This window comes from Cryptomeria japonica, chromosome 2 (genome assembly GCF_030272615.1).
Source record: "Cryptomeria japonica chromosome 2, Sugi_1.0, whole genome shotgun sequence".
Taxonomy (NCBI): domain Eukaryota; kingdom Viridiplantae; phylum Streptophyta; class Pinopsida; order Cupressales; family Cupressaceae; genus Cryptomeria; species Cryptomeria japonica.
In genome coordinates this window covers 291,436,110-291,450,138 of record NC_081406.1, presented here as the reverse complement: position 1 = coordinate 291,450,138, position 14,029 = coordinate 291,436,110, and the positions used below count along the sequence as shown (strand labels likewise).

At 41.8% G+C, this 14,029-nt stretch overlaps 1 protein-coding gene across 1 annotated transcript in view; it reads right to left on the bottom strand.

Annotated features, from left to right (window-relative positions):
• The window catches only part of LOC131032588 (ATP-dependent DNA helicase Q-like 3), a 266,803-nt gene that overhangs the window by 154,748 nt on the left and 98,026 nt on the right, over positions 1-14,029 (bottom strand). Inside the window, exon 12 of the mRNA XM_057963606.2 lies at positions 8,499-8,502. Coding sequence (XP_057819589.2) covers positions 8,499-8,502 — 4 coding nt within the window. The remainder of the gene's footprint in view (positions 1-8,498; positions 8,503-14,029) is intronic.

Below are 14,029 nucleotides of genomic sequence, written 5' to 3'. Positions count from 1 at the left end.
TAGGCTTTTTGCTTTTTCCGGGATGCAAACCTAGGGTTCACCCTTGTGCCATTGACCTGCTCCAACCAGATCTCGAAAATTCCAAGTTTTGACCTAGAAAAGCTGAATCCCTAGATTTTAGGCTTTTTGCTTTTTCTGGGATGCAAACCTAGGGTTTACACTTGTACTACTAACCAGCCTCGACCAGAACTCGAAAATTCCAAGTTTTGACCTAAAAAGCTGAATCCCTAGATTTTAGGCTTTTTGCTTTTTTAGATGATCCACCTAAGCACGAATTTCAAATTTCAAGTTAATCCGGTTAAATTAGGTTAAACTGTGAAATTTTGAAATTTCTTTGAAAATTCTTCTAAGTCTGGCTAACAAGGGTTTTTGAAGTGTTTTTGCAGGTTCAAACCCCATCACGAAGGTTAAGGAGGTCATGATGGAGCACTCTCCAAAGTCCGCCCAATGAAGAGGCCAAGCCAAAGTCCGCCATGGGTTGAAGAGGCCATGAAGAGGCCAAGGTAAAGTCCGCTCAAGGTTGAAGGGGCCATGAAGAGGCCAAGGTAAAGTCCGCCCAAGGTTGGGAGGCTAAGGAGGAGGAGTGATCAAAGTCCGCCCAAGTTGGAGAAGTCACATGGGGGCTAAGATCAAAGTCCGCCCAAGGAGGAAGGAGACCATGAAAGCGCTAAGGCTAAAGTCCGCCACACCTTGATGGAGACCATGGGGGAGCAAGGGTTGAAGTCTACCCAATTCTATAGAGGTCACATGGGTGCCTACTCCAAAGTCCGCCCCACCTAGAGAGGCCATGAAGGAGTCAACACCAAAGTCCGCCAAGGTAAAGGAGACCATGGGGGAGCAAGGGTTGAAGTCCGCCCAAGTCTATGGAGGTCACATGGGTGTCCAACGAGAAGTCCGCCATGTGCTGAAGAGACCATGATGGCCAGCTAACACCAAATTCCGCCCAAGCAAGGGGAAGGATGCCCAAGTCCGCCAAGGGTTAAGGAGGTCATGATGGAGCACTCTCCAAAGTCCACCCAATGAAGAGACCAAGCCAAAGTCCGCCATGGGTTGAAGAGGCCATGAAGAGGCCAAGGTAAAGTCCGCCCAAGGTTGAAGGGGCCATGAAGAGGCCAAGGTAAAGTCCGCCCAAGGTTGGGAGGCTAAGGAGGAGGAGTGATCAAAGTCCGCCCAATGAGGAGAAGCACTAGAAGTTCGCCCAAGATGGAGAAGACACCAAAGTCCGCCATAGTCATGTGGAAACCTTGCTAGAAGTCCGCCCAAGATGCTAAGTCAAGCAAGAGGAGCCTTGTCTAAAGTCCGCCCCACCTAAGGAGACCATGGAGGAGCAAGGGTTGAAGTCCGCCAAGTCTGAAGAGGCTATGTGGGAGCTAAGGTTGAAGTCCGCCCAAGTTGGAGAAGTCACATGGGGGCTAAGATCAAAGTCCGCCCAAGGAGGAAGGAGACCATGAAGGCGCTAAGGCTAAAGTCCGCCCCACCTTGATGGAGACCATGGAGGAGCAAGGGTTGAAGTCCGCCCAATTCTATAGAGGTCACATGGGTGCCTACTCCAAAGTCCGCCCCACCTAGAGAGGCCATGAAGGAGTCAACACCAAAGTCCGCCAAGGTAAAGGAGGCCATGGAGGAGTCAACATCAAAATCCGCCCCAATGCCTTAGTCAATTTTTCACATTAATAGAGGCCATGAAGGAGTTCTAGCCAAAGTCTGCCATACCCTGGAGAGGTTGGCAAAGTCCGCCAAAAAAATTTGAAAAAGATGGAGATAAAATTCGAAAAATCAACCTACACATGGAAGGTCAAACAAAGTCAACAAAATCCACAGAGATTTTAAATTAAATCCAAAATGAAGAAATATCTAAATAAAAAAAAAAAAAATCCTCAAAATAAATCCAAAATAGAAAGTTTTTTTTGAGAATATTGAGGGAATATTAAAAATTTATTGAGATATTAATTCAAAATGGAAAGTTTTTTTGAAAGGGAATATTGGGGGATTAATGAATATCTTCAAACTTAAATCAAAATGGAAAGTTTTTTTTTTAGAATTAGAAGTATGAGTTGGATGATTTTAGGGGTTTTGCTTAAAACTTGTCTACAAATACTTCATTATCAAATTCATTATTACATCAAGAAGTTCCAAATTACTAAGGAGAGCTTAGTAAAGTATGTCAGTTTGAAGATCATCTGGAGGAAATTCTAGATATTGCTGGAAGTGGGATAATATTTTTTTGGCAGAAGGCTTACAGATTTCTAGAGAAAGGCATCTTTTCTGAATTTTCTCAATATTTTGGAGAAAAATCTAGCCTTATTCCTATCCAAGTCAGAGGTAAAATTAAAATTGTGAATTTTCTGAATAGTTTCCAGAATTTAATAAATGATTTTTTTGATTTTTTTTAAATTTTGGAGTAAGGAAATTATTTTTTTTGGCTAAGTATGAAAATTTTCGAAAGTTTTAACACTTGATGGTGACTTCAACCAGCTTCAAGGCTGAGGGTCTGGAGGTGAAAATTCAACTTTTGTGGCTAAGTATGAGAGTGAAAAAATGGAAAATTTTCCAACACTTGGACATTTCGCGGCCCCGTTATCTTTTTTCGAAATTCTGCAGAATTTTTCTAACTTAAAGTTTTTATCATTCATCTGCAGGTTTTAAGCACCATGAAGTTCCAGGTAGATAAAGATGCTCCTCCAGAGTCAAGGATGACTTCCAAGTGGAAGAACATCAGCGACACCAACCTCGGACACATCAATCTGAGGGAGTTTAAGAAGCGAATGTTTGGTCTGGACAACCTTGTGCCTACCACCATTGCGCAGAAAATGATAAAGAGTGGTATCGTGCACGCTATCGGCTTCCTCCCCACCATGCAGTGCAATGAACTGGTAGTTGAATGTGCCAAACACTACAACCCCATCAGTAAGGATATTGTTGCCCCTGATGGAAGAGTGTTGGCGAATGTCAGCGATGAGGCCATCAGAGAGGCCTTCAGGATCCCTGAGTACCACAACACAGTATATATGACCAAGGACGAAGCTGACAGTGTGTACCATGATCACCTAGAAGAATATGATGCCATAGTTAATCATTCCTAGCTAGACAAGCCGAGGAAGGGCACCTCCAAACTCTAAAGAAAGAGCCTAGTGCGAGCATACTTCAAGGAGGACATTGGGGACATGATTGTCTTGCTCAATAGAATAATAGAAAATCCTCAGGGAGCTCCATTCGAACCCTGGATGTATTATTTCATTAATGAAATAATCAATGGAGTAAAAATGATAGACTGGGCCCGTATGATCAGCGACAGTTTAGACAGCCAGCTAAGGAATCTGGAGGCAAATAGGACTTTCTTCATGAGTTCTTACTTGTTCTATTCTTTAGCCAGGACCTACAGGTACAGAGGTCTCACTTGTAGAGGAGAAGTTGGGAACAAGGAGAACCAATTTCCAGTATATGATTGCTATCCCCAGCTCCATATGGAGGAGAAGTTCCATTTCAAAAGGGTGAATGATGCCTTCTTGATGCACATTACCCGGACCCTTCAAGGTGGCCTGCACGAGAGGCTCTCTCAAGAGTCTATGAACTTCATCGGTCGGTTCGGGTGTTGGTACATCCAATATCCAAAGTTCACTTACCTCCGAATTCAGGGATTCTCTGGTCCTCCATACAAGCTTCCAGCTTACCCTACCAACCGAGTGGTGTTGCTTGAGGTTGTGAGACAATTGGAGGAGTATATAGTGATCCAAAGGGATAAGTAGAAGAAGGCAGGGACATCCTCAGTTACAATTGGTAATGGGCTGGAAACATGTCCATCATCACAGGCTACAGCTACCGCTGAGAAAGAACTAGCCTGGTATCCCTTCTACCAATACAAGGCAAGAAAAGATTTTGATCCATTCCATAGGATAAAGAAGATCGAAGGGACAACGTTTGAGCATAGACTGGATCTAGAAGACTACTGGGCTAATGCAGCCGATAGTTTTGAGATCCGAAAGAGGTTCTGGTCAAGAATTCCTTTAAGTATGGTTAGAGCAACGGAAGTATTCAAAGTTGCCGATCAAGTAGAAGAAAGCCTAGAACTTCAGCAACCGGGTTTTGAGAAGATGAAGAATGAACCTTTAGTCTCGATAGATTGGACAGAGGGAGGAAAATCAGATCTAGCAGACCTCATGATGTCGGTGGTTGAGTACTCAAGGTGGTGGGCGTCTGAAAAGACAAAACAGTTGAAGGCCAAAGGTATGGTTCTAACTTGTGAATTAATGGGAGTGGATGATACTCTGTCCGTCCACCCTTGTACCTCCGCCGGTGATGCTCAGAATCTGAAAAGTGTTGGATCTCGAAAGAGAAAGGAGTTGGGTGGAAGCTCCACAAAGTGCACAGGAAAAAGGGTTGTAGTTGAGAGAAGAGAATCCAGCGAAAGTCACTCCATCCTAAGTGTTGCTTCCATTGCGCCTGATCAGAGTACAATTGGGGAACAAGAGATGAACATCTATGTTAGTGATGATGAAGTAAGAGTGCTTTCTCAGCCAGTTGAGGAGGTGATGGAGAAGGTCTTCCAAACTCCAGACAAAGGGCAGGATGAAGCCCCTATAATCTTCTTGGATGGCATACCAGCGAACCCAGGAGAAGCAGACGATGAGTTTGATCGGAACATTGTAGAACAATCGACCATTCCTGATTGGCTGAGAGCAAGGATAAAAGCCAAGGTTCCCAAGGATGTCCACTCAACCGAGGAGGCTACCGCAGCATTCCTGGAGAAGGTGAATGAGACCGCCACAGCTAAATCGCCCAAACCAGCCAGGAAGTTCTCCCTGATTCAGAGAGACAGTGTCGGATTCAGGACAGTCCAGATAGCAGTGCCCAAAAAAGGGAAGACTAGGGACAATGTCACCGCAGATGACTACAAGATCACCACCATAGAGATGGGTAAGCCTACCCAGGACCAGGAGATCCAATATTTTGACAACTCTTGTAATGTTCTAAAGACAAGGCTGGCTCATGAGAAAGAAAAGAGGAAGAAAGTGGAAGAAGAGAACCAGCAGTGGAGGAAGTATGTTCTCCATCTTACCAGCCCGCTCAACCATGAAGTCCCAGCTACTCCACCACAGCCTCTTCAGCAGGGATCAATGAAGGACTATGATGAGATGAAGGGATCGTACACTCAAGAAAAGGAGTGGATTTCAGATGTTGTCATACGTGCTGACACCCTGGTAGAAAACTTAATATCAACGCATGAGGCAACTTCTTTGTTGATTGATCGTATCCAGGATCTATCATCCAATTGGGAAGAAGTGGATGAAATTCAGAACGAAATACTCCATCACCTAAAGGTTATCCGAGGCATGTCAAAGAAGAGCTTAGTGGATGCAGGCATCATACAGACACGAGACAGGTACGACTTCAGCACGTGGTACTATGCTCTGGTCACTCGGATTGAGGTCCTGAAGAAATCCGAGACCAAATGTTTTGAGACAGAGGCAAGGGTTAGAGAGATCCTGGGCAAGGTATTCCGAGTGGCATCAGAGATCTGGCAGAAGGAAAGCCTAAGGGAGAAGCATTTACAAGAAGAGAACCTAAAAGCCAGGATTCAAACAAGCTTCTTCCGAGATTTAGGGATGATTGACAAAGGCGATCTTTCTAGGATTGCAAACTTCCTCTCCATTGATGACAACTTCCTCACCCAAGTAGTGGAGTGGGAAGGCATCCTTGCTACATGCGTTGACGATGTGGATCTAGTCGACTTCCAAATTGGCGGTTTGCCAAGTGTCACCATGGAGGAGGTCAAGCTCGTGGTGTCCAGATACGTTGAATCTCTGAAAGAGGAAAGTGGCCACTCACCTCAGTAAAATTAGCAGCTCCGTCACTTGTCACTCTTTCATTTGCTTGAACTAATACTATTTCGAGAAACCCTAATTAGGGTTTAGGACTTTCAACCTTGGCCCTTGATCACTGTTTGATCTCGGCCATTCATTTATTTTTTAGAACTATTTAAGGTTGCCTCCTCTCATTTGAAAAGGGTGAGGTTTTTTGATGTATTGTTGCTTAAGGTCATTTCCAGATAATATATTGCATGTGCGCTGCTTTGTAATCTCTATTATTTGAATGATTTGCATGGTTTCAATTGCATCAACACTTAGTTAGAAATAATTTAGATTTGCTTTCATTGTTGTTAATTCGAAGGAAGGATTTGATAAGTATCAATTGATGGTGTATCTCCGCTCATACTTTTGGTGTATGGATGATTTCCATCTCACCGTGCAAAGTTAGTTTGAACCCATCCCCTGTGCATCCCAACATCTCGATCATAAGCACAACCCATTGAAGATTGCACCGGCCTTGTGTAGTTGTCCCTAGTGTGGCGAAGCAAGGTTTGGTTTCTCGAGAGCACCCAGTTGATACCGTCTCCAGAATTTGTAGGATTAGATTAGCCTTCCTGAACTCTATCCCTTTTTCCCTTTCTTTTGAAAGTCCAAATCCTAGAAAATCCCAAAAAAAAAGAAAGAAGAGCCTAAATTGCTATATCCATCTAAGTCCAGCAGTTCAAGAATACTTGTCAAACGTAAGTCCTCCTTGAAAATTTCAGCATACACTACCCAAGAAGCTATTCCACTAAAGTCGCTTGTTCGCACATATAGACCTTGGAATCTATAGTGATTTTTCAAGAGAGGATAGAATACCTTCGGGTTCCTAATGTTTGGTCGATGATAAAACAGACACCAACATGCCCTATCATGGGCACATCATGAAAGGCTCTCAAGATCTTCTTCCTCAACTCTAAACCGGGTACCAACTATATTCTCCCTTTGTAAATGATAAGCTCATTTACAACGGAGTATCTGTCATTCTAGACTAATCCATCAATAATTCTGGTCACCCAAGTATCCTTTGCATACTCTGCACAAATCAGCCCATGCCAATCATCCATGACCTCTCCAAGAGCACATAAATATGGCCTCCTAGATAGGGCATCGGTAACCACGTTCTTCTTGCCTTTGACATACTCAATGTCAAAGTCAAGGACTGCAATTTTCTCACCCACTTCTGCTGCCCATCGTTGAGGCCCCTCTGATTCAGAAAATGCTTTAGGCTGTTGTGGTCTATCCTAACCACAAATTTGATGCCCACAAGATACTGCCTGAATTTAGCCAATGCATGCATGATGGCTAACATCTCCTTATCATAAATGTTGTAACTCTTCTCTAGACCTCTCAACTTCCTATTCTCGAAGGCAATTGGGTGCTTATCTTGCATCAACACTGCTCCAATCCCCTCACCCAAAGCATCACACTGAAGCTCAAATGGTCTAGTGAAATCTGGAATGGCCAAAACTGGGCATGAACTCAGCAACCGTTTGAACCTGTCGAAACACTATTGTGCCTCCTCTAACCAACAGAATTCCCCCTTCTTCGTCAAGTCTATAAGTGGAGCTGCCTGCTATGAGAAGCCCTTAACGAAGCGTCTGTAGAAACCACAAAGCCCAAAGAACCCCTTAAGCTAAGTAAGGTTCTTGGGTGGAGGCCAATCCATGATAACCCTAGTTTTCTCCAGATCAACTCTAACACCCTTTGCATTGATGACATGCCCTAAGTAGAGCTACTCTATCATACCAAACTCACACTTGGACTCCTCGGCATACAAGGACTCCCTCTCCAGTATAACCAACACCTCCTCCAAGTGTCCTAAGTTCTCATCCCAAGACCGACTGCAGATCAAGATGTTGTCAAAGAAGATCAAAACAAATCTCCGCAACTAATGCTGAAACACCCTATTCATGCAAGATTGAACTCTCCTGGTGAACGTGAGAATGAAGCCATCAGCTACTCTGACTCTAAAACTCTCAAACTCCTCTGTCTGGATCCCACGCCTAGCAATGAGGCACTCATCAATGAAATTATGTGTGGCTCCTGTATCCAATAAGGTAACCACTCTCTGCCCTGCTAAGACTCCTCTCATCCTAAAAGAGCCCTCTCTCTGAATGCTAGTCAAGCGTGCCATAGGTTTGTCCTCATCTAGTCCCTTATCTGACCCCTCTGATGCATTTTCTCCACCGCTGTCCTCATTTTCAGTTTGCTGGTCTGAATTTTCAGAACTAGCATCATCACCTGAAAGGTACTCCAATTTGTTTGCTTTCCCCTTAGAAGCACACTTGTGCTTGGGGTCCCATGGTTCTTTGCATTTGAAGCAAAGATTCCTTCTTCTAAGGTCATTTAGGGACTCCTCATTGTGTTTTTGGAAGGGTTTCTTTTGCTGATCTGCATTTTTGTGGAATGGTTTTTTGTCCTTGTTATTCTAGTAAGGTTTGGAGGAAGACTTATTCTTCAAATCAGCATGCTCCATGCTTCTGGCCTTCTTCATTGCATGCTGAAATGAAGGTGAATCAAAGGCTCTAACCCAGCTACGTAACGGATCTGCAAGCCCCTCAACAAATAATACAACCAACCTCCTCTCAGAGATATATGTAACCATCACTAACAATCTCTGAAACTCGGAAATGTAAGCCTCCAAGGAACCATACTGCTTGAGCTGTGCTAGCTCTTTGAAGAACATCTCTAGCTCCTTATGATCGAAACGTTCGATGAGTCTATTGGTGAGATCATCGTATGAAGTGATGCAGCGGTGTCCCAAGGTAATCAACCCGTGGTACCACCACTCATGTGCTACCCCATCCAGATGTCATGTGGTGAATTTAATTGCCTCCTCCTCAAGCATGGGCCTCAGAGAGATGTAGATGTCCAGCTTTTGAACCCAAGCACGAGCTGAACATGTACCACTACCATCAAAGTATGGTAGGGTCAATTTGCCCACCATATGCTGAAAGTCTCTATGTCCCTGATTAGGCCTGTACTCTGCTCTGCCTGCTGAACCCATCCTACAGCTCTTCTGACCCAAGAACTGATCCCAAGTCAGTAATTCCCTGACCTCCGGGGTAGAGTCATGTACTCTGTATAGTGATGACTAATCTCCTTTGATAATGAAACTTGTACATCCTGAACTCATCCCTGTGGGAATGGTGTCTCCTCCTGTTTAGTGAAGACAGGTTGTAGGGGTCTACGTACTGAACTGGAGGTAGTACATTCAACTTGTGTATTGCTGGTCTCAGCTAAGTAAGAAGTGTGTTGAGGCTGCTCATCACAAGGTAACTGTTGTTTGGCTATTTGTCCCAATAACTAAGACATCATGTCCATCCTTTCAATACTGGTATTTGGACTGAGTGATCTCTGTCTTTCCTTATCCTTCTCAGCCATCTGATCTGACTTGTTATTTACCCTTCTGGTGTAAGTCTGATACTGTTGTTCAGTCATTTAACTGGCTATTCACAGGATGGCAAGATACTGAAAGCTCTTATACCACTGTAGTATACACCCTAGGATGCCAATCTGGTCCCAAATCTAGAATTGTTTCTCGTTGAAGTCTGATTTTTTTTTAATTTTCACTGTTTTTTAATTTGAATTTTGTATGTTTGAGGGTTTTCTGCTTTTTTTAAAGAAATTTTTGAAATGCTTTGTGACTGATAACTGCTTGCAACAATGAATTGAAATACTAAAGACCACAATAAACTTCTAGATAAAATATTACTAACAAATATAAACTTAAAACCCTTGATTTTTATTCAATAAATCGGAATTATACAATCCAGTGGACTTATTGTCCATACCAGGCAAAATGGAGTTGTTGTAGGCGTTGTACGGTCTGATATTGTGGTTTGTGTGGCCCAGATTGGGTTGGATTTCGCCCAGCAAGCCTGGAATCTTCAGAATCCCTTTTCCAATGCCCAGATCTACATTATATTGGTGCTTTGGTCTTTTCTTGACCCGATCTGCTAATTTTCACCACCCAACACTCAGAACAGACCCTGTAAGGCTGCTGGGATGATGTGTGCAGGTACGGCTAGGCTGAGAACAATCATTAATGCTACTATAGGTTCCAAACCGAATTTTGATCCAAAGATTGTCTCCTTTCCATCACAACAATGGACTTCTCTATTAGATCGAACCCTGGACATGTTGAATTTGCTGATGGAATTGATGAATTTCCTTCAAAATGTGAGGCTAGGACTATGCCCAACCTTCCCAACTCCCAAAGATGGACATTCTTGAGGGTTTCTACTACTGCAACACTCTTGAGCAGAGCTCGCAATCTCAAATATCAAAAATAATCTCCAACCATCAATGAATCGATCCGACCCTCTTCTCTCTTTTAATCATTCTTCTTTTCCCTCTCAAAAGTGTCAACCCTTTTTCCTCCAAGAGCCTTTTTGAAATAATAATAAAATACACTTTTATTTTAATGTTTTAATAACATTATCACACCCCCCCTAGAGTTCGATCCACAATGAGGGGTCTATTATTCATGAAAAATGGGGGCCAAAGTTACTAATAATAACTTATTACTTTATTGGCCTAGGGAGGTGTGACCTCTAGACAACTTATTCCTTATTATAAAGTCAATTGATTAAATTAATCACTTTAACTATTTATTTAATTAAATCCAAAACTTTGGAAATAAGTAATATTTCCCATTTTATTCATGAAAAGTGCCTCGGGACTCCAAATTGTGATCTGACTGAAGCCACTTGTTCTCTGATGATGCATGTCACTAGGAGCTAACTGGCAGTGGCTCCTATGATTTAGGACCCCTTCCTAAAAAATAGGAAATGTGACAAAAGTTGCCAAAATGGCTCCGAGGGTCTACTAATGCCTCCCAGGTAACTCACAGTCCATCCCTAAAAAATAGGGATTCCTCCTAAAATTGAGAAGATCACCCAAAACTGCTCAAACAAGCTCATAAAACCCTGATGTGTCTATCTCTGCCCTTGAATGGGCTCCCTGCTCACTTTGCTGGCCTACGGGAGCCAGGTATAGGCCAACCTCCACTGCTGACTGCTCTGTCTAAGGAGGGGACATTACACATATCCTCATGGACAAGGATGCCAAAGACCTCCATGATAGAATAAAATCAGCTATGGCAATCTCATTGACAAAGACTACCCTCACTAATGCTTTGTAGTTTTTGGCGTAGTCCACGATCAGCTCATAATTCTGAATAGCCTGTGGAAAACCAGCAACTTGTGCCATCCCACTCTGGAGCATCATTTGTGCCCTCCAGGTTGGATTTGGGGCATACATCCTCTCCTTGATCGTTGGATATCAATATGTCCAAAATTTGTATCTCCTACGTTTTCCCACTTAATCTGGATTTTGGACTCCTGCAACACTCCCTAGTATTCAAATTTCATTTTGTCCAGTGTGCAGTGATTCTCTGCTTTGGATGTCTGGGATGTAGCTGGTGCATCAGGTACCTTGGAAGAGTTGGCTGCCTTAGGAGGCATTTACCCTACGCATATTGATGCGAACTACAATGGATTTTTTCAAGATTAAAAAAATGGGGGTCAGCTTGCCAAAAACGGTGTTAGCACACAGGTGAAAGCACAATGACAAAAAGTTTAAATTTAAAGCGTATGAATGCAAAGAGGCAATTTCAAGCATGCAATCAAGAATTTTACACAAGCAACACTTACTAGTTTCAAATTTGGGGCATATTTAGGGACTTAGGCAAATTTTTTGAAATAGAGCTTAATAGGCTTTATTTTGCAAGAACCAAAATTCATAAAAACCTAGGGAAAAGTTTGAACTTGGGAAGGCTTTTGGGAACAAGCCCTAATTCCGGTTTTCTACGCAAATACCGAATTTGTGGCGGCAAGGTGATTTTTCCATTTTGTTTTCAACTTGGGTTATGTTTGTGTTTAACCTAGGGTTTAGCTTGGGCAATATTTTGAATAAGAATTCTTAAAATGAACCAAACCATAGGTAAATTCTTTAACCTAGGGTTTAAATGCAACATTTCATCATTAATCTTGTCAAATACAAATTTTGATTACTTTGCAATGACAGAGGGGACCAACCTGACGTGGTGAGGGGCAGTGAATGTTACATTTTTGTGTCTCCCTTTCCACAATTTCCTTGCAACATGTTTCTCTCTGTTCAAGCACTTTTTCTCCTTGCAACATTTTTTAAGAGCAACGATCCTCTCCTTTTGCCATGGCTTGACTCTAAAATGTTTCACCTTTGCATAGCCTTTTGAATGGCAATGTTTTTGTACATTTTCTTCCTTAGCAATTGCTTTTGTACAAAGCTTAGATCTCTTGGATCATTCTTGCTTCTAGCAACGTTTTTCTTTCTAGCAATGCGTTCTACTTCATCTTGAGGATATACGATTTGATTTTGCATGCAAAGGTAAACATCCTTATTTCGTTGCTCAACAAAAAGGAACACCAAAGTTTGGAGCGATAGTTTGGAGAACACGACTTTCTTGAAAAATACATTATTCGTGTTTTTATATCGATGGAAGGAAAGTCGAAGGAAAAAAAACGCTTCATTACTTTGCCATCAAAACACTGAGCATGAGGAATTCTTATATTTTAAACTTAGGATTTTAACGCTTTAGGCAAAGTTCGGCATATTTTCGTTGTTTGGAATGATGTTAGGAATAGCATCTTATTACACCTTTTGATAGCAAAGGCCGACTTTGGTTTATATTTTAAAACTAAACTTTTTTGCATTGGTTCAGTGTTTGGAATAAAATTGAGAATTCGTCGTAAGTCCCCTTCATTTGCAAAGACAAAGTTTTGTTTATGTTTTAAACCTTTGACTTTTTAATGCTTGAAACGAAGTTCAGTATTATTTTCAGGGAATAAAGCACCGAACTTAGGGGGCTCTTTAAAACGTGGCCTTTGATTAATTGATCTTGGGAGTTTTTCAGTGTTTTCTTCTATGCTTCGAAGATCGATGGGAATACGGTTTATTCCCTTTTTTGGGCAGCAAACACCAAAATGTTTAGCTAGTTTACTAAAATCCACCAACTGTTAAGCTTTGAAATCTCGATGTTTTCTTAGGTGTCTAGGAAAACATCAGGAGTAAGCCTTGAATCATTTTAATTTGCAAAGGCCAAATTTTATGGCTCACATTTCAACATACTATTTAAAGCTTGGCTACGAAATGTTTGGTATCTGCCCCGGTGAAAGGAAGGTCAAAGAATACACATCTTATTCCTCTCTATGCACCATACAAACTTTAGACCTCACTAAGACTCTTTCTTTCCAACCTATCCTTTTTGACTTACGAAGTATAATGAAAAGTTCGGTGAAAGGACAATCTTTTGGAACATTGGTTATTCCACCTTGTATGGCAAACACCGAAGTTTGTACTTTTGTTCAACATTTGACTTTTCCAAAAAAATTGGAAAATTTAGGCAACCACTTCAGACCTAATAAGAATAGACGCTGCAATAGGCTTGTTTCAGTTTAGTATGCAAACATTGAAGTTTTGGAGTACGATCTTCAAATTCAGAATTGCATGCACACTCCCCTTGCTCTCGCCATGATTCAGCTCCAAGCTCTCTCTTTCCCAAGGACAAAATTGTTGCAGAACCTCGATGAGGCAAGGAAGAAGGGTGTCCCTGTTGGAGACAGGGAGCATGTGCAAGGCACATCACATACTCCTTCATCCACTTAGCAAAGTGAAATTGACTAGACTTATAAAAGGCAAAGGATTTGGTGTATGTGCATTCAAATTTGCAGCTCCTTACACACAAACAAAGTGGCTACAAGGAAGTGAGATATCGAGCCAAAGCATATTGACTTTTATGCTTCCACTTCCAGCTTTGTTGCACTTGATGTTGACGACAAGCCAACTAGTGAGCATGAGAGTGCTAGTACCAATGCCAGTACTAGCGCAAATGCTAATCCAAGTGCGAGTGCTAGTGCCACAATTTGTGGTTCTTCTAATTTACCAATACCTACATCATCTAATATGGATGGTGATGATGATATTTTTGAAAACCCGTACGACTTTTGATCAATTATGGCTTATTGTTGACACTTAACATTATTAATTTGTAATTTTAATATATATCATGACATTTGAGTTTGACAAATATTTGACGATTAATATGGTGGTTTTGTTTATTATATAATATAAGATGTTATGTGGTGTATTTGAATTTAATTACTTCTGCAAATATATATGTGTTTATGATTTTTATA